The sequence below is a fragment of the Pteropus alecto genome, unplaced genomic scaffold, assembly GCF_000325575.1.
Source record: "Pteropus alecto unplaced genomic scaffold, ASM32557v1 scaffold155, whole genome shotgun sequence".
NCBI classification, from domain to species: Eukaryota; Metazoa; Chordata; class Mammalia; order Chiroptera; family Pteropodidae; genus Pteropus; species Pteropus alecto.
This window is the reverse complement of record NW_006438113.1, coordinates 12029934-12055494: the sequence shown is the minus strand read 5'-3', so window position 1 is coordinate 12055494 and position 25561 is coordinate 12029934. Positions and strand designations below refer to the sequence as shown.

The window sequence follows — 25561 nt, the reverse complement described above, 5'->3', positions numbered from 1 at the left end:
TATATATATACAATAAAATTTCTGATTAACACATCACAGAACCATAAAGTTTTGAAATATTTCTAAATATTGCAACATAGTTTAAGTCTGAACATAATCAGGCATTGTAAAATCCACCAAATTACAAATCACAACAAAATGGTGCCTCTCTTTTCTCTCTCCTCTATTAAAGAAAAAGAAGTAGATAGGGAGTTCAGCTCCCTATCACAGAAACAGGGAACAAGAAATACTAGAGGAAGGAAATTATATAGACTAAGTGAAAGAAAACAGTTTTCAGCTTTGACTTTCTGGAAAATTAAGATTTCTGTCTAATTTACAGACTTAGAACTTTGAAGCGACTAAAGACCTTTAAAATTTTCTTGTCTAACCTGATCATTTTACACAAGAAGAAACAAAGCAGACAGGTTGACTTGCTCGAAGTCAGGGCAAAGGGACCAGAATCCAAGTCTCCTAGCAGCCATTTTGCTCTGTTATCAATTCACTGTGCACTCCACGAAGGTTGGCTCCTTATCCTATTTGCTGCTTTATGCTGGCACCTAAATTAGTGCCTAACTGACACATAATTCATGCTCAATAAATAGTTGTTGAATGCATGTATGCATGCATGAATTCATAGATGACAAATACTTCGGCATTCTATTAAAAAAACTTAAGGGTACTTGGGTACAATCACTAAATTTCAGGTCGATAACGTGGATAATACATTTGACAACATGTGAGTATATTTCTAACAGAATAGTCTCTCAAATTTAACTTCACTGATCCTTTCCTGTTAAACTATGAATGAGTCACAAAGCTTCTCATAATTGCTTCCTCATAATTGAATTAAAAATAACAGAGGGCTGCTATGAGAAAAATAATAAATTATTCTTCAGCAGCTTTGTCATTTAGATCAGGGGCCCCCAACCCCCTGGCCATGGACTAATACTGGTCCGTGGCTGGTTAGGAACTGGGCCGCACAGCAGGAGGTGAACAGCAGGCAAGCAAGCAAAGCTTCATCTGTAGTTGCAGCAGCTCCCCAGGGCTAGCATCACTGCCTCAGCTCCACCTCAGATCATCCGGCATTAGTTTCTCGTAGGAGCACTGGTCCCTGGTGCCAAAAAGGTTGGGGACTGCTGATTTAGACAGTGCTTGGATTTGAAAACAGACTCCAGTTATTATGTTTTAAATTAAAGCTCTTAGTTTAAAGGCCTGTAAGCCTGTAAGTGCTACAAAGTTCAAGCATTCCAGAGCCATCTTTACAGATATGGACTTGAGCTGCAGAATGACCACTGACTCCCTAGAAAATGCAAACTCCAGGCTTTTGTTTGGGCTTTTTTGCCCCAAATTTAATTCAGTTTTATCCAATTAATATTTCCTGAGTACTTACTGTATACAAGCATTATGCTAGTCACTACAAGAATAAAAAACTAAGTGACAATAGTCCTTGTTATTAGGAGTTTACAATCTATTAAGATAACTATAAATAAGACTTTGGTAATAACACAAACAATACAGGGTGCTTTGAGTAATTTAAACATGGAAGAGATTATGGGTGGGGACAAGAATAGGCTACTAGAAGAATGGGCTTAGAACAAGCTAACTGTACTCAAATAATCCTTGAAATAAAACCAATATTCACTGAACATCTACTATGAGCCATGAATTATAAAAGGCACTGATTATACAATGCTGAATAAGATATACTCCCTGCTCCCCAAAATCTTACAGTCTGTTTGAGAAAAAGAAGAAAGGATAGCAAGAAGAAAAGATAGCATTTGGACACAAAAAAATGAGGGGTAACATGAGAGAAATTTAAGTCACTAGAAACAAGATTAACAGACACAGAGGATCATCAATAAGCAGTGAAGCTGGCTGGGACTTAGGGCAAGTAAAAGATAGTGGAAGATCAAGTTGACATATTAAGTTGGTTTCATACTGGAAGATCTTGAATGCTAGACTGAGGAATATGAATAAATTCAAAAGATGTGAAAGTATAGGAGATTTTTAAGCAAGTAAGGTCTATGGCATACAGGCTATGGCTTAGGAAGACTGATGTAGCAGTATTTCATAGGATCTATATACTCCGACATAAAAGTAATGTCTAAGTAATCTAAATAAAAGTAATATCACGAGAAGAATAAACTACAGAACAATATATGTAATGTGGTTCCATTTGTGTAAAATAATATGCATATGACTGCTGTTTTTGCTTTAAAATAGATATTTATCATATTAGGCAATATCTAGTTTCTGAAAATTTTAATGAAAAAATCTGAATTTCATTAAAAGCCTTCTATGCATTATTTAGATATTATTTTAAGTTTGCTCTATTAATCAGGATATTATTAGATATCCTGGTCTTAATTCATCTTTGCATTCCTGAGATAAACCAGCTTAGGTCATAATAATAAATCATATCATCTGACCCCTACACTTCCCTTTCAGAAAATTGCCAAATTAAGCAGATTTTACTATTCTTGCATTGATGTATCTATTCTCATTGTTACTGTTCTACTTCAGGTCCTCTTTCCTTCTCATCTGAATTACTGTAATGGCTTTTAAATATTTCCTCTCCTGTTCCTGGCTCTTCATTTCAATTATATACATAGTATATAACTGTATTAAATTCATAGAGAAGCATTTGGAAAGAACTGACATCTTTATGAAACTAAGTCTATCACTGAATATGGGCATCTCTCAATTTATTTATAATTTCCTGCAAAAAGATCCTGCACATACTTTGTTATATTTATTCCTAAGAACCTTACAGTCTCTGTTGCTACTGTGAATGGATGGTGTCTTTTTTAAAACATGTTTACAGTATACAGAAAAGCACCTGATTTTATTATACTAATATTATAGCCAATCACTTTGCTAAACTCTCTTATTATTTCTAATAACTTGATTGATAACTGTAAATAACCTGGTTTCATTTCTGGTCAAAAAAATGTGATTTGTAAGATACCAACTCCTTGAAATTTATTAATCCTTACTTTATGAATCTACTCTGTAATCTATTTGTTTTAACTATTTCATGTGCCTGAACAGAACATGAATTTATTAATGCTGGGTATATAATTCCAGAGATGACTCTTACATTAAATTTGTTAATTGTTAAAATCTCTGTATCTTTACTGATTTTGCAGCTACTTGACCTATAACAACTGGACAATATTGGGGCTTTTCTCCAATATTTGGAAGATATGTAGTAATCTCCTCCTATGATGATGGCTTTCTCGATTTCTCCCCTATAAAATATTAATTATACAAATTTGGCTTAACTACTTTGAGGCTGTTCTGTTATGTTCATAGAAGTTTACATCTTCCTGGTAAATTGAACCTTTTATTATCAAGTAATAGTCCTCTCTTATTGCTAATATGTAATAGTCCTCTCTTATTGCATTTTTCTTTAAGCCTATCATGTTTGATATTCATTCTGTTATGCTTTCTTTTGATATTTGACTAGTATATCCTTTTCCTTTCTATTATTTCAACTGTAGGGGGAGAAAAACTTTCCTCTACCTTTCAAGGTTCTTTTCCACTAATAATTAAATCTACATGAGACAGATTAACAAGATAAAATAATCAAATTTAATTACATGTATACGTAAAGGAACCCCACATACATGAGAGGTTCAAAAACAGAAAAGAAAATGAAGTATATATGACATTCTGAACTAGGATAAGGTAAGGCAACTTGGGGACTTCAGAGGAGAAAAAGGTCATTCACAGGATGATAAGAGCAGTAATGTTCAGTAATTAGAAGTTTGCCCTACTATATAGATAGGTCATAAAAAGTTATTTCTGCAAGGGAATCACTTTGTAAATTATATAAATGTCTAACCATTGTGCTGTAAACTTGAAACCAATATAAAAAAATTTTTTTTAATGTAAAAGAAAAAAGTTATTTCTGGTGACAACTCTTACTATAGGTAAGACCCCTAATTTAAATTCTTTAAGGAAGAGGTAAAAGTTTCTCGTGAGCCTGCAGGATCTCAACTGCCTTCAGATCAAAATAATTCACATGCCAAAGTGGCACATTTTTGGGGAGGCCTGCACTGAAATCCTTCACAACCTTATGCTGTGTATGTATCTTTTATAAGGAGCATATAACTAAATTTTGTTCATATCTAACCTTATAATATCTTTCTTAACTGGTTTATTTCATTACTATATGAGTATTATATGTGTGTACTTCTTCCTATCATCTTACTTTTTAATTTCTACTCATTCTACTTTTATTCTACCCTTCTTGCCTCTTTTCAGATTGAATTTATATGTTTCTTTCCTTTTTCTATTTGTTTAGAATTTATTCTCACGATTTTTAGAATTACTTTTAAAACTGTACTATGCTGCATATTTAGCTTAAGAAAGTTAAATAATATCTTAATAACCCTCTCCCAAATAATAAAAAACTTTAAAATACTTCAACTCCAGAATTCCCCTTAGTCCCGACTTGCATGCTGTTAGTTACCATTTATGTTAGCTGAACAATGTTAATCATTTTTTAAAATATTTTATAAAGACAAATGTCTTTTTATGCATTCAACATTTCTTTCTGCAACTCATACTATCTTTCTTGCACCTCGGACTTTCAGAATTCATTTTCCTTTTCCTGAAATACATCCTTTAGAAGTTCCTTTTCTGTAGATAGTTCACGGTGATAAATTCTGAGTTTTTTTCATCTATAAAAGTCTTTATTTCAACTTTGTTCTTTAAAGATTTTTTTTTCTAAGTACACAATTCCAGGTTGACTATTATTTTCTCTAGAAAATATTCTGCCGTCTTTGGCTTTTGTTGTTGATACTGGGAAGTCCACTGTTCTTATAATTGTCAATCCTTGAAAATGACTTTTCTTAAGATCTTCTCTTTGTCTTTAGTATTCTGCCATTCCATTATGATTTATCCTAATATGAATTTCTTTTTATTTATCCTACTTGTATTTCATCTTTTTTCTCTTATCTATTGCTACTGCTCCAATCCTTGCCCCTTTAATTTCTTCACATGGCCATCTCATGTCATTCTAACTCTCCCGCATTATACCTCATACATATCTGGGATTTACTAGGCTTTTCCTTGCCTCAGGGCTTTTGCTCTGCATTTTCTTTTGCCTAGAACAAAAGGTGAGGAGAGCTTTCCCACCTCCTTTAGATCTCCATTCAATATAGATTCCTTAGGGAAGTTTTTGTTGACCCCGCCCAGCCCCCCACCCCCGGTCTAAAATGCCAAGATATTCTCTCTATTTAGTAGAGCACCATATTTCCCCTGCTTTATCTTTATCATACTTTCCAATTATATATTTGTCATTTGTTAACATCTATTTTTTCAATTAGTCTGTAAACTACATGAGGACAATCACTGTCTGGCTTTACTCACCATTCTATATTCACAGCCTAGTACAGTACCTGGGAAACACCGGGCATTCAATAAATTTTTGTTGAATAAACAAACGATCAAATAAAAATCCAACTTCCTTTACGTGGCATATAATAGTGCTTCTAGATCTGCATTTGCTATTTATTCTTTTCCTAAAATGCTACTCCATCAGCCTGCAAACGTCTTATTCACCCAAGAAATCAAGAAACCTCCTCTCTGAAGCCTTTTTTTACAAAATTTGTCCACACAAGGACATAATTTTGCTGCCAACCTTCGACCTCTAGAACCTCAATCATAACCTCAATCACTCCAGAGTACCCTAGTTACTGACATCTGCCTCTTCCTTAAGACAGAGCCCTAGGGTCTACTGCATCTCATACACTGGACATTCAAAAACATCTGAGGGAAAAAGGTACTGGAAATACACTATAGAGTAAAATAACTGATGGTATTAGGTCTCTGAGGAGATAAGAAGGAACTGGGGTCATGAGCAGAAGTAAAGGGATCAGCCTCATCGGAAATAATGTATGCCATTCTGCAAAAAGAGTAAAATTGAGTGAGGTGTGTATGATGAAAATAGGTAGATTGTGAAGGAAAAAGTAAGGAAATTGATGAATTGGCTTAATGTGCTTAGTAAAATATAAGAAAGCCATTCTTCTGAGAGGGGCAGGGGTGGAGTCCTGAGAGAGTAACAAACAGAACAGAATATCCACTGTGTCCAACACTCAGTCTTAGCAATAGCTGACTACTAAGTAATGATTAAAAGGTTGAACACAAATTCCTTAATCAGTCATGCTTTACCAAACCCAAGGATGCATCAAAAAGTGTAGCTACAATGTCCCAGCTCTGTTTGCTGAGGGAAAAAAATATGACCTAAGTGGCTCCATCCTTTTAAAGGTCAGGTACTTCACAAATATTTTAAGGCAATATTTGATTTAAAATATATAACACCACACAAAGAAATTTGAGTGTTTGTATTTTTATTACAACCTGGCATCTCCTCCATGTCTCTTGTACTGAGTCATGTCTCTTCACATAAAGAAATGCAAAAGATCAAATGTTCCTTAAAAAGAGGGCCATGTCTTACTCAATTCTGTATCGATTTATACAGCCTTGCAAAATACTTTGCATAAAGGAGACATTAAATAGTTTTAACACTGAATTCAGTGAGAAGTGTACAAGTCTCTCAGACACTAGATTTGGGAAGGGAATTTACAAATCTTTTTGAAGTCATGCAAATATGCCTCTTATGAAGGAGAAATGGGCTACAGAAAAGAGAAAATAGATCAGTAACAGACATAGGAATTACTCAAAAATGTGCTTGGTTGAGAACACTAGTGGATTCAGTGGACACTTTGAGACAGGACAGATAGTTCAGGGATGCCCCCTCCTTCTCCAGAATATGGCTCTGAACCTGGCAAGGGGAGATGAACCCAAACCAGTCTTTTCCAATTTAGATGCCATCATTGGATAAGGGATGACCTTTGACTAAATATCATTATAATCTCATCTGCATTACAAATACGCCAGCTCCTATCATGCACCTGAAACCATGACACTTCCAGAAACACCAAATAAGGAAGGAGGTGGGAAACTAAGCTCCCTGCCTACTGAGAGGAGACAATGAGGTTACCTCAGTACCACATTTCCAGGCTCTGCGTCCAAGCAGAACAAAAGCCCGGAACTGAAACATCCTCATGTGACTCCCTCTCTTGAGTAAGGCTGCACTCCCCTCTTAACTGTGTACTTTTGCTTTAATAAACCTTGTGCTTTCCTGCTTGCTATCTGTCTTGCCCTTGAATTCTTTCTCAGGGCATAAGACAAGAACTGATTACTGAAGTTCTAAGCTCTCCAGCAACAACTTCACAAGATCTTTCAACTTACAAAGCCTTGACAACAGGAAATGTGCAAAATTTTAAGGGCTGGATCTATGGGATAAAGGGTGCTTTCAACCTTCTGAGCTCTTATCCCTCCATTAATGTGGGTACAAATTATGTCTGAGCACTGTCTTCAAAAGACAACTAGCTTCTATTGCTTTTTTTTCCAATCTGTAAAAAATAATGTAAATGGAGCCACTTTAAAATGGAGTGGGAGCTGCCATAACCCCAAAAGGAATTGCCTTGAGCGTCTAACTCCTCAAACCCTTGGAACATTAAAACTGCAAAATAACCTTCAGGCTGAGCCTAAAGCAACATTGTATCCAAAACAACTGTTTGCAAAGATAACAGGAAAGCAGATATTATGACTACTGGACTGAAAATTAAAAACATTCTTTAGAATAAGCATCACTATGTTAGCATATCTGCACCTACAGAAATGCCTTCCTTTGACTGATGTAATTGATAATGCAATTGATGTAACTGTTACCTTTTCCTTGCCTTTCTAATCCGGAAAAAAATATTTGGATTTCTGCCTGAATCGATACTTCCCAAATATTCTTTTAGATCTCAAAAAAAAATGCAGAGTTTAACTATTAAAGCAAAAGGGAAACATATCCTCTGGTAACACTCAAGGTAATAATTTTATCATACTTTCTCATTGACCACTCTTTTTCCCTTTGGACGCCACCAAGAATAGGGTAAATTAAAACTGCGGAGTCTATGACATACATATGTTAAAAAAGACTTGAAGCCCTTAATTAGAAAATATTCACTATTTTATTTTATGAAATACTATAATTGTCAAGTTCACCAAAGGAGGAAAACACAAGGCTGAAGGGGTGAAACAAGATTTATTATAGCAGAGTGAAAGACTGGCTAAGCAGAAGATGGCGTCAGCCCCAAATGTGAGGGGACTTGAAAGTTATATGGGGCTTCAGGCGGGCCTTTTGGCAGGAACATCTGGGGTGGGTAAATTGGCGGGGAAGGAAGGAGAGTCCAGTGAAGCGGGAGGTGAGCATGCAGCATTGCTAACCCGCATGCAAAGTCTGGTTCCCACACAAAGGTAAGGGAGAAGTCTGCTTCCCACACTATGGGGAAGTAGGGATAGGGCCCTCCTGGACCTAACAGTAATCCCATGTAAAATTTTCACATAGTTTCACATTAACCACATGTCTATAAGAATATTACAGATATCAGTCTTACAACAGTAAGGTTTACAGTAGTTCTGACAAAAATTAAGTAAATACCATAACAGAAGATAAGTTAACAAATTAACAGAAGTCAGGCGGAGAGGCTATGGTATTCTGTAAAATTACAAGGTTAATCAAGGAAATTAAAATTACATCTTTAATACATTTAAAAAGTGAGTCAGCCCAAAATAATGGAAACAACTCAAATGTCCATCAACTGATGAATGGATAAACAAAATGTAGTATCTCCATACAATGGAATATTATTCGTCCATAAAAAGGAATGAAGTACTAATACATGCTACAACATGGATGAACCTTGAAAACATTATGTGGAAGAAAACCAGACACAAAAGGCCACATGTTGTATAGTTCCATTCATAGGAAATATCTAGAATAGGAAAACCTATATAGTTAATAGATTAGTAGTTGCCAGTGTGGATGGAAAAAAGGGGTTCTATGGAAAGCAATCTCACAAAGTGACCTGATCATAAATTCCTAACTGGGCAGATCATGGTGGGTAGTCATGCCCCAGGTCCATAACTTTAGTGAAAGGTTTTAAGCCAGCCCTGTCCACTGTTATTGTGCATTTGGTTAATACATCTTTGAAATACCAGAAGTAATACCCCTCTGAGGGGGTATTAACTCTCAAGAGAACACATAATCTTGTTAACTATCCCATAATCCAATCCCCTCAATGCATAAAAGAAGCTAAAAAACTGTTATTCTCTGGAGCATTTGAGATCATGTTCCTTGGCAAATGTCATCAGTTTGGCTCAAATAAACTCATAAAAACTCTCTACACGTTTGGATGTTCTTCTTATGTTGACACCCTGAATTATACACTTTAAAATAGATAAAATGGTGATTTTTTTTTTTTATGTTATGTGAATTTTACCACTTTCAAAAAAAGTGGGTCACAATTTTCCATTTTACTCTAGGAATGAAAATTGGAACATAGTCTAACCTACTCAGCCTAGTATACGTACACTGAAAACTTTTATTATGGCATAGGGGTTCAGAGCTTTCTATATCGGTTCCTTAATTAAGTTCTTAAGCTCTCTGAACCTCCCTGATTGATAAAATGGGCATAAGAGTATCTATCTTACACAGATATGAAGATAAAATGGAGATAATACAATCTAAGCACAGTGCCGGGCAAGAGTTATAATTGAACAAAAGTTAGTTATAATTTCCCCGGAAACAATACAACCTTAAATTTTAGAAATAAAATCTTACTTAGATCACAGCCTGGTCTATGAATCTTTGATGACTCTTTTAGGGGGTCCAGAAGGTCAAAACTATTTTTATAATAGTTATATGACATTATTTGCCTTTTTTACCTCAATGACATTTGCACTGATGGTACAAAAGCAATGGCAGGTAAAACTGATGGCATCTTACCACAAATTAAGACAAGTATCATCAAACTACTACTAGTATATTCTTCACTACGCAGTCACAGTTTTAAAATCAAAAGAGCCAGTTTTATTTATCCTTGATGAAATAGTAAAAATAACTTTATTAAATCTAAGCCCTTGAATGCATGTCTTTTTAATCTTCTGTGTGATGAAATTGACAGTATAGTATAAAGTACTTGGGCTGTGTTTTGAAATAGACAGCTGTCTAGAGTAAAAGCACTTGTGGGGTTGTCTGAGTTGTGAGTTGAACTAGCCTCTTTGTCCACGGAACAAAATTTTTACTTGAAAGAACAACTGCCAGAAAAATTATGGTTATTTGGACTTGGCTATTTTGTAGACATTAAAAAAAAAAACTTCAAAGAAAAAATTACCAGTATTTTCTGCCAATAAAAAAATTTAAGCTTTCGGATGAAAGTCTGAATTTCAGAAAACATGTTATCTGCCACTATGAGCTTGACAGCTCCTCAATACTTCAAGATTTTTGATGAAATTAGTAGTGATATTAACATGTATTTTTTAATATTGTATAATGAAATGTGTCAACATTTGGATCTGCATAACTCAGTAAAACAATATTTTCTAAATGACCAATGTTACAAAATTATGCATGAGTTAAAGATCCAGGCAAAGTACAAGAGAGATCAATGGATTTTAATGTAACAGTGTGAAATGTTCATTGATATAGTTTCAGATTTCACACTGTAACTGACATTTAAGAAACTATTACCTGTCAAATTTTATCAACAATTACCTGAAAAGGCCATTACTCAATTTTCCAACTACATCTTTGAGTGAGGTCTGATTTTCTTATACACTTCTATCAAAACAACACATCAAAATAAATTGAACAGAGAAGCAGATATGAGAACTCAGCCGTCTTCTATAAACACGAAAATGTAAAACAATGTCTATATTCTCGCTTAATTTTTTTGTTTGGAAAACAGAGTGATTTTTCATGAAAATGTCGTTTATATTAAAAAAATATTTTATTACTATTATTTTTGATAAATTAACAAATCTTAAATTTCTCAGTTTAAATTTCTAGTCAAGTAAATGTTTATAGGTATAACCTATATAAACAAAAGGTTTTTGTGGTATTCAATAATTTTCAAGAAATTAAAGAGATTATAAGACCAAAAAGTTTCAGAACTATCTTCATTGTTTCTGTTCACAAAGTTCAAAAGTAATCTACCCCATATGTAGTAGTTTTACAACATGGTGAAGGTATTTGGATAGTTATGACGTTGAATCAAATTTTAACCTGGTAAAAATGTTTTGGGATGTCCTAGTATATGATACTGTTAAGTAACACTGTGTCCCTAGTTTTTAGGGGGGGGGTTATTAGTATGCCCTTTAGGCATATGCTAGGTATCTAGGAAAACAAAAATCTAGTCCAGAACACACACAAAAAATGATTCTATACCATTTTTTTCCTCCCTTTCTCTCAAAATTCACTTCCAATTAAACTTAGAGATAATTGAGATAATCAATTCAAATTGAGATAAGAGAGACCTTACAAGAGATCCTCTAGGAAAGCAAGTCAATTGGGGGCCTGCCTGGAGACACGAATTTTCTCTAAAGGTTTCTGAATGAATATGAGCTCTGTTCCATCCTGCCCTAATGAAAAGACTACATAAAAAGAAACTTCTAATTCAGGTTGGGTTCCTCCACTCACCAAAGAAATACAAATTACTAGTTACAAAATGGTCACGGGGACGTAGAGTGCAGCATAGGAAATATAGTCGATAGTACTGTAATGGCTGTGTGCAGAGCCAGATGGATGTGAGAGTAATTGAGGGGATCACTTCATAAATTATATAAATGTCTACCATTGTACTGTATACCTGAAACTAATATAAAAAAAATTTTAATTTTTAATTCACTCACACACACACACAGGTCTCAAGTGGATTAACAAATGGCATTAACACTGGAAATAGTTCTAGATGCCTAGGCTAGTTTTGGAAACAGCCTGGGTTGCAGACTGAGAATCCCTAAAATAGTTAATAAATCCCTAAAACAAGTTAATAAATCCCTAAAACAAGTTAATAAACAAAAATAAAAAATAGTAAACATTTCCTGATGTATGTTCTAATGATGTTAGTATGTGCCAAGCACTATTCTACACATTTTATATAGATTAATTTAATCTTAATAATCTTAAGAAGTTTGTATAGTTATCATCACCATTTTGTCCACGTAGTCACTAGATCTGCATCGTTTCACTTTTGAAACTATCATCCTAAAATGCCATCCTTCCTGCCTCCTATTATCCTGGAAAAAATTAAGGAAGTACTGAGTTCCACAGAAACTAGATTGCTACTCTCAATATCTTCCATCCAAGTAACTCGATAATTATCAGACTAAAAGTCTAATATTGTTTCATACAACAAATTCTTCTTTCAAGATATCAGCTTACTATTTAAAAATAGAAAGAACTGACACACTCTTTATAATTCTAAGGCCTCAAAGAGAAGGAATCAAAACCAGCTGAACTTCCAGGGATGCTTTTGGGCATCTCTTGATTAAAACAAGGGCATATTCCAGAAACATACCTGTTGGAACCATCTTTCATATGGACTTTGGCATAAAGAACATCGACCATGCCAGGATCATCGTTCATGTATTCTATCCCTTCCATTTCTACTTCCAGGGGTTTGCCCCCAGCAATGTCACTGCAAAGAAAAAAAACAGTTTTTTATACTTATTTAAGCTAAAAGGGCTATTATATTTTAAGACATGGTTAAATATACATAGTCAAACTTTTTTGTTGGGTTTTTTTTACTAACAGCATTATCTAGTCATCTTTCTAATTTCAAAATTAATACATGTTGAATACACAAAAACTAGAAACACTAGTATTTCCAAAATCACACTAGCACTCTCTGAGAAAAAGCTAAGCAATGACATGAAGGTTCTCATTGACAGAGACAACTTCTGAGTGGCCCATCTCTGAGGTTATACATCATTATTTCTATAAGTTGCAAGCTGTATTCACTCTATAACAATGGTGGAAGTGTAAGCTGATATAACATCTTTAAGAACAATTTGACAATATTTAGAAAAAGCCTTCAAGAAGAGAAATCCTTTACCCAGACAATTAAATGTCTAGGAGCTAACCCTAGGAAAATAATTTTGAATTCAGCTAAATATCCAAGGACAGCTGATAAAGGAAAGTTCTTTACAGAAGAATTCCAAGTGATAAATGCAGAAGTAATGATGGAATTAGAATATCACCATTTTATAACCCCCGATAAAATAACAGATCTAGGCAAGATCACCAATGGCTGCTACAACTTAGGCAAAAGGCTAAAGAAAATATAAAGAGATCCCAACAAGGGAGAGCTCTATGAACATATGATCTCACTTATATGTGGAATTGAAAGAACAAAACAAATGAACAAACAAAACAGCAATAGACTCGTAGGTCCAGGGAAGAAGCTGACAGTTGTCAAATGAAAGAGGGGTTAGGTGGCTGAGTTAAAAAAGTGAAAGGATTAAGAAGTACAAATTGGTTGTTATGAAATAGTCATAGGGATGTAAAGTACAGCATAAGAAATATAGTCAATCATATGGTAATAACTATGTATATAGTGTTAGGTGGGTACTAGACTAGTCAGGGGGATCACTTTGTAAATTATATATTTGTCTAACCGCTATGCTGTACACCTGAAACTAATAAAAAATAATACTGAATGTCAACTGTAATTGAAAAAAATTTTTTAAGGTGGGAGAAGGGGAATAAGAGATTCAGATTTCCAGATATAAAACAAGTCTTGGAGATGTAAAGTACAGCATAGGGAATATAGTTAATAATATTGTGATAGCATTGTATGGTGTCAGATGGTTGCTGGATTTACAGTGATCGCTTCTTTAGGTATATAAACATAGAATAACCATGGTGTATACTTAAAACTAATATAATACTATATGTTAGCTATATTTTAATAAAAATCTTTTAAAAAGACTATTCTAAGGTAAAAAGCAAAGCAAACAAACAAACAAAACAATGGATAAGGGTGACCACTCCCAAACCCACTGATGATGCTTATCACACACACACACACAAAAAAAACAACCAAAACAATATGTGCCTCCTGCTATGATGCAATGAGGTCTGACTGAGGCACTGTTTAGAGTAGCAAAAGATTGGCAACAGACTAGATGTCCAATAATTTAGGACTGAATGAATAAATCAAAATACTATGAGCAATAAATAAGCTATACGTGACTAAGGAAGCTTTTCAGGTACCAATACGTAATGATTATTTTTTTAAGTTTAAAAAATAAAGGTGCACAACAATGTGCATTACTATACTACTATTTATGCAAAATATGGGGGTAAGAAAATTTATTTATACATATATTTGCTTGTACATGCATAAAATCTCTGAAAGGATACAAAAACACTGCTAATATCTGTTACTTTTAGAGAGAACAGGGTGCTTGATGGGAGAGCAGTGGGAAGGAAACTCTTGTGCATATCCTCCGCACCTTTAATTTTTGAACCATGTAAATGTATTATTCATTAAAAAGCTAAAATTGTTTTTACATATGCAAAAGAATCCAAACACAGAAGTGTATATACTGAATGCTTCGATACATACAACATTAAAGAACAAGCCAAATTAATCTATGGGAACAGAAACAGAATAATATTTACTTTTCAAGTAAGTGAATTTACTGAAGAGGGTATGAAGGAACTTCATAAGGTGAGGGCAATGTTCTACATCTTGATTTGGATGTGGTTACATGGGTGTATGCATTTGTCAAAACTCATCAAGTACACTGAAGATCTGTGCATTTTACTCTAAGTAAATTATACCTCAAAGAAAAAATATACATATGCATATTAAAAAGTATGGGAGTATATATTCCAAAGTATTAACGGTAATTATCTTTAGATGGTAAGATATCTGGTGATATTGTTGTTTATCTGCAATTTGTAGCTTTCTAAAGTTAACATGTACTACTTTTATGTTATGTAAAAACCACCATCCTACTTTCTTCCTAGACATCTTAAACAGACTTATACTTCAACCAGAAAAGAGTTTGCTGTGCCAGGCTGAAACCCAACTAAAAATAGGTCACCACACACAGCCTTCTCCAAGCCCCATGAGGCCTGGGACTCTATCCATGTTGATCACTCCTATATTCCCAGCACCTGGCACAGTGCCTTATATAAAATAGGAACTCCATAAATCTCTGGAAAACATTGACTGGATATTCTGCTATAAAGGGAGATGCTGTTCTGGACAATTCTGAGAAGAATGTGGATACATGTCTATATTGTTATTAAATAAAATAACATTTTATCAGCTCAAAGACAAAAAGATGCTAGTATATACCAAAAGACAATTCCAAAAAAACCTCTCTTGATATTAAACTAAGGCCATAAAAGACTCTTTGAAGCTTAGGAATCCTAATGGAAAACATTTGCTTAAAACTTCAAGGTCATGTTATTGCACAAGACCAGAATTTTTCTCAGTAAGAAACTAAATAACTGAACTATTTTAGATAGATATTTGATCGAAAAAATTATAGCCTTGATCATAAGTATTCCTGTAGCCACTTCTAATAAGTGGGATATTCCAAAAACACAAGCCAAGCTCTGAACTATTATCTGAGGCCTGTAGCTTCTTCAATCAACAATACAGTTTATCTCCATTCTAATAGCCAAAGAATTCATATGAACAACTGCCATTCGATATTATCGAAGTGCAGTCAATAAAATTTATTTGGAACAAAAAAAAGTTCAATATTAACCATACATTCCTCTACATTTTTCAGCTCTAATCCTGCATAGTTAGATCACCAGAAAGCATCATACCATTCGTTTAGTGTCCCGCTAAAATGTTTTTACTGAGTTAATATTTAATGTTACACCCTCAATTTCTAGAGATCACTGCAGAAAGAGCCATGTGAACAATGTTTTTGTATCTTCTACAAAACTCTTGTTGAAGACACTGCTCATCATCATTCTGGGTTACTTAAGATTTATGTAAGTTTTTCTTAGATTGAAAACCAGAAAAAGATTCTTCCTTAAAAAATATTATGCTCCTTTTTATCATATAAGAACTATAATAACTGCTGTGTTTCTTTTTGAAATTTAGTTCAAGTATACTGGTGTTCGAAAATGGCGCTAAATTTTAATGATCAAGTATAATGATCTTACCTTAGTTTTCAGGTAGAATTTTCTCCCCATTAGATCTTTACAGTTTCTAGGCTCTCCAACTTTAATATTTCTTTTGTATATATGTCCTCACTATAAACTACCTCAAATCCTTGGAATTAGCTAGGGTGCCAAGAACAAAAAAATTGAAACAATGAAACAGGATCCACAGCCTGTCTAGCAAGTAGAAACAGAAACTCTTTCAACCTATTCCTAGGGTTTATCAAGAGGGAGATTAAAGAGCAGAAGAGAAATCCAATGGTTTGCCTGATAAATGCTTTTTGTCTTGGTGACCAAACTATTCCCCACCTGGGATACCAGTGAGCACATTTTTCAATTGAGCAACATCTAAGATAACAATTAGGAACTAATATTTATTCATGGGTATATTTCCTCTTCTTCTCTCCTCCTTATCTCTTTTTTAACTTATTTAGTTTAACCTCAGACCTACTGGGAACACTTGGGTACAAGTAGAGTGATATTGGAGCTATGGAAGTAAAGCATATTTATCAGACTGTATACTCAGAGCCACTGCACTGTTCGTGTTCTACATCTCACAAAGAAAAGTCACAAGGGACACATTCAGAGCTTTAGGGTTTACTGAACACTGTGAATAATTTATTCGAAATCTATACAGCTACATTAAGCCTTTAGCCTACAAATTGCAACTAAAGTTGTTTCTCATTAGATGACATACTTAAATTCAAAAACCACCCCCAAATTTAAAAAAATATATATTCAACTATGCATTTCTTTAAAATATCTATATAGCACCACAGTTTTAATTAAATTCCAAAATAGCCACATTAATATTTTCATTTAAAAAGCTATCAAATTAAACCACAGCATATTATGTACTAGGATTCATTTTCAATGTTTTCATTTTTTTATATTTTAATTTGGGATTGTTAAGTCATAAAAAGTTCAGGTCAGAAATGCCATTGTTTATTGAAGTATATCAAGTACAAACACTAAGATCAAAGAGCAAGAATAAAGAAAAAAAGTTAGATGACACATTTTATTTTTGAGAGCTATAAGTATCCTTCCTTCCTTCCTTCCTCCCTCCCTCCCTTCCTCCCTTCCTCCCTTCCTCCCTTCCTTCTTTCCTTCCTTTTTTTGGAGACATCTCTTCCTTTTAAGGAAACAAGGCACTCCTAACCAATCCAAATAGCCAAGTCTGATTCTCTCATCCTCCTTCTCAGAAATAAATTAATTTTGCATTATACAATTTTAAAACAAGTGTGTGTAGCAGAAGGGAAGGTGAGAGAAGAGGGTTCAGAGGCTTGTTTTAATGGTTTCAAATCTTCCCAACTTTTTTAAAAAAGCTTGCTCAAAAAAAAATTTGCCTGCATTGCAGATTTCTGGCAGGGTAACTTCATCCTATTTCAAAAGCTTTGCTGAATTTGAAAAACTACAATTACTGTTTTCATCCTGTCATGTCAAAAATTCTTAGGAACTATTAAGGCTGCTCTTCATTGCCTATGCACACCAACTCCGACATGCTTAAAAGGCTCAGATTTGGCATTTAGTCACAAAAAGCACCAAGAGACATAAAAGAGAGACTAAATCCTCACGCAGCTCATGGTAAACTTTCAGTGATTAAAAACTGGGACCTGATTTTCATAAGATAAAAAAAAAATGCTTCCCTAAATTTATCTACCTTTAAATTTTTCCTTAGCAGGATTATCCCAATGGCAGCCAAGAAAATGAAGTTGCTTTCAGTTTCATTTAGCAAAAAGTGATCTGGGAACAAGTTAAAGTATCAGAAATGATTCTTAAACCAGGTTAAACTGCTCTACTGTGTAAGACAAAGCTTAAAGTTTTCTTTTATGTAAGGAAAATTGTATGTATCTAATTACGAACACCAAATTAATTTAAATTTCAGGTAAAATTGAGAGAAAACAGTCATAGCGATCACTAAGCAAACAAGACAAAGAAGAATTCTTTGCTGTTTGAGATTCAGAAAGAATAGGCAGACTGCAAACCCAATCGGCTCATAATTCTGGTCAAGAAAAATATGTTGTGTTCAAAACAATTAATGGAAAAGGGAGATGTGGTCCACAAATTAGTCATCACATGACACAGTGTCAAATACAACATAACTAGAGAGAAAAAATTTTTAATCTTTTAATCTTGTTTTACCCAATCAACCAAGTAACTCATTTCTACAAGACCATGTTAGAATAGGATGGGACTTAAATATTATAATTGATTTTTTTAAAAGATTATTCAAGTGAGTTAGTTTTAAAATTTCTCTTGTTCTTTATTAATCCTGAAAAGAGTAAAGGGAGAGAAAGGAAGAGAAAATTCTTCGTAAGTTAGATGTATGTATAAATTTAAATTTTACAGTAAAAAGAATAACAACTCTGTCCCCAGAACAGCAACATTTTCCCTGAGCCAAAACAGATTGCTTGGATAGTTTTCGGTATCCTCACAATGACTCACACAAAACTGCCTATATTAAAAAAAAAAAGAAGAAGAAGAAGAAAAAGAAAATTAAAGTCCACGTTTCTGAAAAACAATGAAGATTTTCCTAGGGAATCATTTTATAATGTTTGAGTTATTGTGGTAAGCAGAATAATGGCTCTCCAAAAATGCCCACGTCCTACTCTATGGAATTTGTAAATGTGCTACCTTACATGGCAGAGAGACATTTGTACATGAGACTAAGATTAAGGAGTTTGAGATGAGGAGATTATCCTAGATTATCTGGGTATATTCAATCAAATCACAAGAGTCTTTAAAAGCAGAGAACCTTTCCCTGCTATGGCCAGAGAGAGAGACGTGACAAAAGAAGGGTCGGAAAGATGCAACGTAGCTAGTGTCGAAGACAGAGGAAGGGGGCCACTAGCCAAGGAAGGTGAGTAGCCTCTAGACGCTGCACTTTAAAGACAAAGGAATAGATTCTTCCCTAGAACCTCCAGAAAGTAACACAACCCTGTCAACACTTTACTTTTAGCTCAGTAAAACCCATATCAGACTTCTACCTCACAGAACTGTAGGATAATAAATTTGTATTGTTTTAAGCCATCAGTAGCTTGCAGTAATGTGTTAAAAGCAGCACAGAAAACTAATACTGCAGCCTATATTCTTCAATAGATAATGAAGAGAACTTCCCCTTGGAGAAAATAATGGGATGTCCTAGTAAAGAACAAAATTTGCCTACTGAACTAATATAATGTAAGGTAGAGGCTTTCCAAAAAAATTTGTAAATATATGCTTTAAATCCATTTTAAACCTTTCAGACAATGGTTCAACGTTAAGTGTTACAAATGGGTGAGTCAACAAACCTTGTTCCCATGTCACCCAACTCTCTAGTCCTAAAACAAGTCTGTGATACCAAAAAGAAGCCAGTATGGGTGACTACCCTTCCCCACTCTTGTGGATACTCACTCAATGAATTCATTTTTACACTGCTGTAGCATCTCACATGTCTGCTGGATCTCTTGCTCACTCAAAAGCACTAACATCCCTATAGTTAGATGAAGTTTCTTGGGATTCTGGAAAATGCTGCTATCAACTCCATGATCCTGTTATCGAAAGGAGAAAAACAAGAAACTCAGTTCACACAAAAGTAAATGGTAGGAATAGAATTTAGAGTCCAGGGATAAACCCACACATTTATGACCAATTGATTTTCAACTAGGGTGCCGAAACAACTTAATGGAGAAAGAAGAGCCTCTTCAACAAATGATGCTGGGAATAAAGTTGGACCCCTACCTCATACTATATACAGAAATTATATCAAAATGTATCAATGACCTAAATATAAAAGCTAAAACCATAAAACTCTTAGAAGAAAAATAGGGGAATCTTCACGACCTTGGACTTGACAATAGATTCTTAGATATAACACCAATAGTAAGGACAACAAAAGAAAAATAAATAAGTTAGGCTTTATCAAAATTAAAAACTTTTATATATCAAAGGACACTATCAAGAAAGTGAAAAGACAACCTACAGAATGGAATATTTGTAAGTCATATATCTGATAAGAGTCTAGTATATACATATAAAGGACATTTACAATTCAACAACTAAAAGACAAAGGACCCAATTTAAAAACTAGAAAAGACTTAAGTAGACATTTCTTCAAAGAAGAAACACAAAATGGCCAAAAAATACAAGAAGATGTTCAATTTCATTAGTCATTTAGAGAAATGTAAATCAAAGCCACAATGAAATACAATTTCATACCCCTTAGGCTGGTTACAATAAAAAATTAGGAAAATAACACGTGCTAACAGGGATGTGCTTAATGGGTACAAGATTTCCTTTTGGGTGATTAAAATGTTTTGGAACAATATAGAGCTGGTAGCTGTACAACACTATAAATGCACTAAACGCCACTGAATCATTCACTTGAAAACAGTTAATTTTGTCATGTAAATTTCATCTAGATTAAAAAAAAAAAAAACTAGTAGCCATATAGAATGGCAAGTCAGGGAAAAAAGAATACCATCTAAATATAGGTTCTAAGATATATTTTGCTCCTTATCAGTTATGTTAGTTCCAGAGCAATTGGACCTCTTATGGGCTTCCACAAAGAATAAACTCTTCATAATACTCTTTAAAAAACATGATTTCTATCTTTGCAGACACTGCGGTATTTTCAGGTAAAATACTTTGTGTTAAGAATAAATTCTCCCAAGCAAAGAGACAAGTGAAAAATGAATCTAGAGAGTTATCTAGACACTAAGTTTCCACATCAAATATGTTCATCCTTTTCTGGCATCATCATTCCTTGCACTTTAAAACTTTTCTCTCTGGGAAACAAAAATACATATATATTCAGAAATATACTTATATCCCCTTTTTAAAATTGAGGCGAAATTCATTTAACAATTAATCATTTTAAACTGTACAATTTAATGGTATTTACAGTATTCACAATGTTGTGCTCACTTTAGTTTCAAAACTTTTTTCATCATCCCATAAAAACATTCCAGAATCATTAAATAATACCACTCCCCATTCCTCACCTCCATCTCCCATCCCCTCATAACTTCTAATTTCTTTCTGTTTCTTTGGATTTTCCTATTCTGGATACAGCATATAAAAGGAAGCATATAATACACGATCTTTTGGTTTGGCTTCTTTCATTTAGCATGTTTTCAAAGTTCAGCCAAATTGTATCATGTACTGGTATGTCACTCCTTATTATGGCTGAATAATATTCCATTGCATGTATATAACACAACTTGTTTATCCATCCATCTTTTGATGGGCAGTTGGATTGTTTCCATCTTTTGGCTATTATGATTAATGCTGCTCTAAACATCCATGTACAAGTTTCTGTGCTGACATATGTTTTCAATTCTTTTAGGTATATACTTAAGAGTGAAATTGCTGGATCATGTAGTAATTCTATCTTTAACTTTTTGAGCAACCATCAAACTGTTTTCCACAGCAGCTGAACCATTTTACATTCCTAGCAACAATGTCTACATCTTTGCCAACACTTTCCTTTTTAATTTTATTATAGCCATGCTAGTGGGTGCAAAGTGGTATCTCATACAGGTTTTGATTTACATTTCCCTATTGACCTGTGATGCTGAACATCTTCTCACGTCCTCACTGGACATTTGTACATTTCCTATGGAGAAATATCTGTTTAAATCCTTTGCCTGTTTTTCTGTCTTTTAACTGAGTTATAAGAATTCCTTACATATTCTGATACCAGTCCCATATCAGATCATGAATCCCTTTTCAAAGGTAAGTAGATCTCAAATTCCATTACATTTATTCTGCAAATAAAAATTTTTAAAAGTTGAGAATATTCTCCTTCAACAGGAGTGAAGCAGGAATTTTATCTTTGAATTCTAAGTTCTTATCCAATAATCTGATCCTTGGACTAAGGAACCACCCCAAAGGCAGAGAAATGTATTTATCAAATGCAGACAGCTCACATAGTACACTTGTTTTGCCTAGGATTGCCTAATTTTTGCCCTGGCAACAGAAGTTAAGAGATTATTCGTTTGTTAAGTGTTAATGGAGATTGAGCTATTTTTACAACTGGAGAAGTTATGTGATTCTATAGATCAGCCCAAATTGCCTCATTTAATGAAAGCACTTTAAGGGACAATCAGCTTTAAATGTGTCAAGGAAGGCTAAATCCAGTAAAACTGGTATCCTTATAAAAAGAGGAAGAGATATCGGGAGCAAATGCACACAGAGAAAAGGTCATGTGAGGACACAGCAAGAAGGCAGTTGTCTGGCAGCCAGGAAAAAAATGGTCTCACCAGAAACCAACCCTGCCAGCACCTTGATCTTGGACTTCCAGCCTCCAGCACTGTAAAAAATAAATCTCTGTTGTATAACCCACTCGGTCTGTAGTATATTCTGTCATAGCAGCCCAAGCAGTCTAATAAATGGAGCAATCCTACTTCTAGGAATTTATCCTGAAGATACATTTTCAATAATATGAAATAAATGCACACAAGGTTAATGTCTAGAGCATTATTGGAAAATATTGGAAAATACCTAAATATCCAAGTATAGAAGACTGATTGAAAACTATGTATAAACACATGTGTAAACTGACGTGGAGTGATATTTCAGGACATAATGGTAAATGAAAAAAAGCACAGTGCAGAGGAGCATATAGTTTGCTACCATTTGTGTAAGAAAAAAGGGAAAATAAGAAAATATACACATACCTATTTGTCTTTACAAAAAGGAACATGGGACAAATAAACCAGAAAGCAATGAAGCTGGTTACCTAGAAGGGGTGAGGGGAACAGGGTGGAAGGGACTCGGGAACATGTGACGCTTCTTCTGAATATGCCCTTTTGTATAGTTTTGACTTTTGGGAGCATGTTGATGCTCTCCATATTCAAATTAAATTAAATCAACAAGAATGTGAAGACGGAAAAAACGAAATGTTAAAAGCAAACTGAAAATGAACCCAAGTACATTTAAAATGAATACCAAATCTACACTAGAGGGGATTTAAAAAGAGAGAACTAATCCAAGCAACTTATAAACACAATATCTGACTTCATATCTCAGTTCTTTCTTAGGGGAGGGGAACTGCAAATCCTGAATTCTTTTTAGTAGGTTTCTTCCATTTTCTTTTTTAATTTGTTTAATTATACAGTACATTGGTTAAATATCTATATAGTTCATAAAACGATCTCAATTGCTCCCTCCGTCTCCTGACCCTTCATCCAGCCAACATATTAATGATAACTGCATTCCCTAGGCCATGCTCCCCATCCTTGTGACCATTCATCAGTTACTAATTTCTACTTCTTTAATCCTTCACCTCATTCTCCCAGTCCCCCAACCCCTCCTCCCCTGTCCATCACCAAATTGTCCATATTTGAGAACATTTTTGATTAATATATTCTTTTTATTCCTTAGATTCCGCATATAAGTGAAATCATATAGTGTTTATCTTTTTCTGTCTGACTTAAATACTTTCTAGGTCCATCAAGGCAATATCTTTTTCTATCCCCTTCCTTTTAGTCTGTGTGTCTTTTAATCTGAATTGAGTCTCTTGTAGGCAGCATGTAGGGATCTTGTTTTCTTATCCTTTCAGTCCCTTCAATTCTTTTCCATTTGAGATACTTGTTGATAGGAATGTAGTTGTTAGCATTCTTTATTCCTGTTTTTGATACATGTTTTTTTCTTCTTAAAGAAGTCCCTCCAACATTTCCTGTATTACTGGCTTGGTGTTGATAAATTCTTTAGCTTATTTTTGTCTAGGAAGCTCTTTATATGTCCTTCAACTCTAAATGATAGCTTTGCTGGATAAAGAATTCTTGGTTGTAGATCTTGGGTTTTCATCACGTCGATTTTTCTCTTTGTATTTATCCACTGGCATTTTAATGTTTCTTGGTGTGGGCCTCTTTGGGTTCACCTGGTTCTTGGGACTCACTGACATACCTGGGGTTTTATGTCTAATTCCTTTACCAGGTGAGGGAAGTTTACCATCATTATTTCTTCAAATAGCTGTTCAGTATCTTGTTTTCCCTCGGTACCCTGATGACATGGATATTTTGACCTTTAATAGTGTCCCATATGCTCCTTAAATTATTTTTATAGTCTTGGCATCTTATCTCTTGCCATTCTGATTTTGTGTCCTTGGCTTTCCAGTCCTCTAGATAGGTCGTTTGATCCTTTTCTTTATTCACTTTGTGTATTCCTTTGAATATACTTCTCATCTCAGATAATGTGTTCTTCATTTCTGACTGGTTCTCTTTTATAATTTCTATTTCCATTTTTATGTTTTTTTATTCCTTTGTTGAAGTTCTCACTGAATTTATCTACACTTCCCAAAAGTTCATTGAGCATCTTCATAACCAGTGTTTTGAACTCTGCATCTGTTAGATTTCTTGACACCATTATTTCTGGATCTCTGTTCTGTTCTCTCTTATGGTTTCTGCTTGTCTTCCCATTTTGGCTGCCTTTCCATGTCTGTTTCTATGTATTAAGCAAAGCTCCTACGTCTCCCGGTCTTATTAGTGTGGATTTGTGAAGTAGGTGACCAGTGGCACAGTCCCGAGAGGGGTTCAGCTACAGGCCCAAGCCTCTGCCCTTCCAGGGCCACCTGTCAAGATTCAGCAAGCAATCCACAGATGCTGTGCTTATAGTTGCCTCAAAAGGCCACACTAGAAACTGAGGTTAGCTGCCTCCAGTGTGAGTCTAGGCGCTGCTAAGCAAGGAGCACTTGACTCACTGAAGATATACCTGAATGTGACTTGGGTGGGGCCATGAGTTGGGAGAGGCAGAGTTTCAGGGAATCCTCTGGGCAGAGTGACCTCTGTTATCCAGTTTGATGAGGTCTTGACTATGGGCAGTACTGTGCGCACTGGAGCAGGAAGGGCTCAACAGGAAACAATGGATACTGCCAGCACTTCTGTACAGAGCAAGTCGCGCCTCAGCCCTCACTCTGACAATATCTCCCTGTAAGTTCCTGGTGCCCCCTGCTCGCAACCAAAATCGGCACTGGTGCTCAGAGCAAGCAGGTCCGTCACCGCGAAAAGCCGCTTGCAGAAGCAGCCCCTTTAAGAGGCATCTGCCGTGCCGCCGCAGCCTCCGTCTCACTCAGCTGCTCCAGACCAGGCAGCCTCGCGTCCTCGTCCCGTCCTATCTTCTGCCGTTGTAGGGTGATTTTGGATTTCTCCTTAGTTGTATGGCTTGTTCATCTAGATCCCAGCAGATTTTCTTTTGCTGTTTGCTCCTTGTTTCCATCACAACTTTGATTTGGTTGCCAGAGGGATGAACAGAGCCTCTATCATCTATGCCATTTTTTCCCAAGTTTAGTAGGTTTATTTCTTATAGACATATAAACAAAGCAAATCAAAACTATTTTAGATGTATTATAGGACAAAGAGAATGAGAAAGGTGTTGATACTGGAAGCCAGGATTCTTGCTGTGGAAGGAGGAACATAAAAATATGGAATGGGGGAGGTCAAGAAAGAACTCTGTGGGGATAAACTGCGATCAAGAGTATCTTTGTGAACTCTTGATTTCTAAAATACATACAGTCAGCCCTCTGTATCTGTGGGTGTCACATTTGCAGATAAACCAACT

General features: G+C 34.9%; 1 protein-coding gene across 4 annotated transcripts in view; it reads right to left on the bottom strand.

Moving 5' to 3' along the window:
- ASCC1 (activating signal cointegrator 1 complex subunit 1) overlaps nt 1-25561 on the bottom strand; it is an 81894-nt gene that overhangs the window by 30693 nt on the left and 25640 nt on the right. For all 4 annotated transcript variants that reach the window (XM_015592244.2, XM_015592245.2, XM_025049313.1 and 1 more), the window contains 2 exons: nt 19415-19551; nt 12405-12524 (listed from right to left, as the gene is read on the bottom strand). In XM_015592244.2, coding sequence (XP_015447730.1) covers nt 12405-12524; nt 19415-19551 — 257 coding nt within the window. The remainder of the gene's footprint in view (nt 1-12404; nt 12525-19414; nt 19552-25561) is intronic.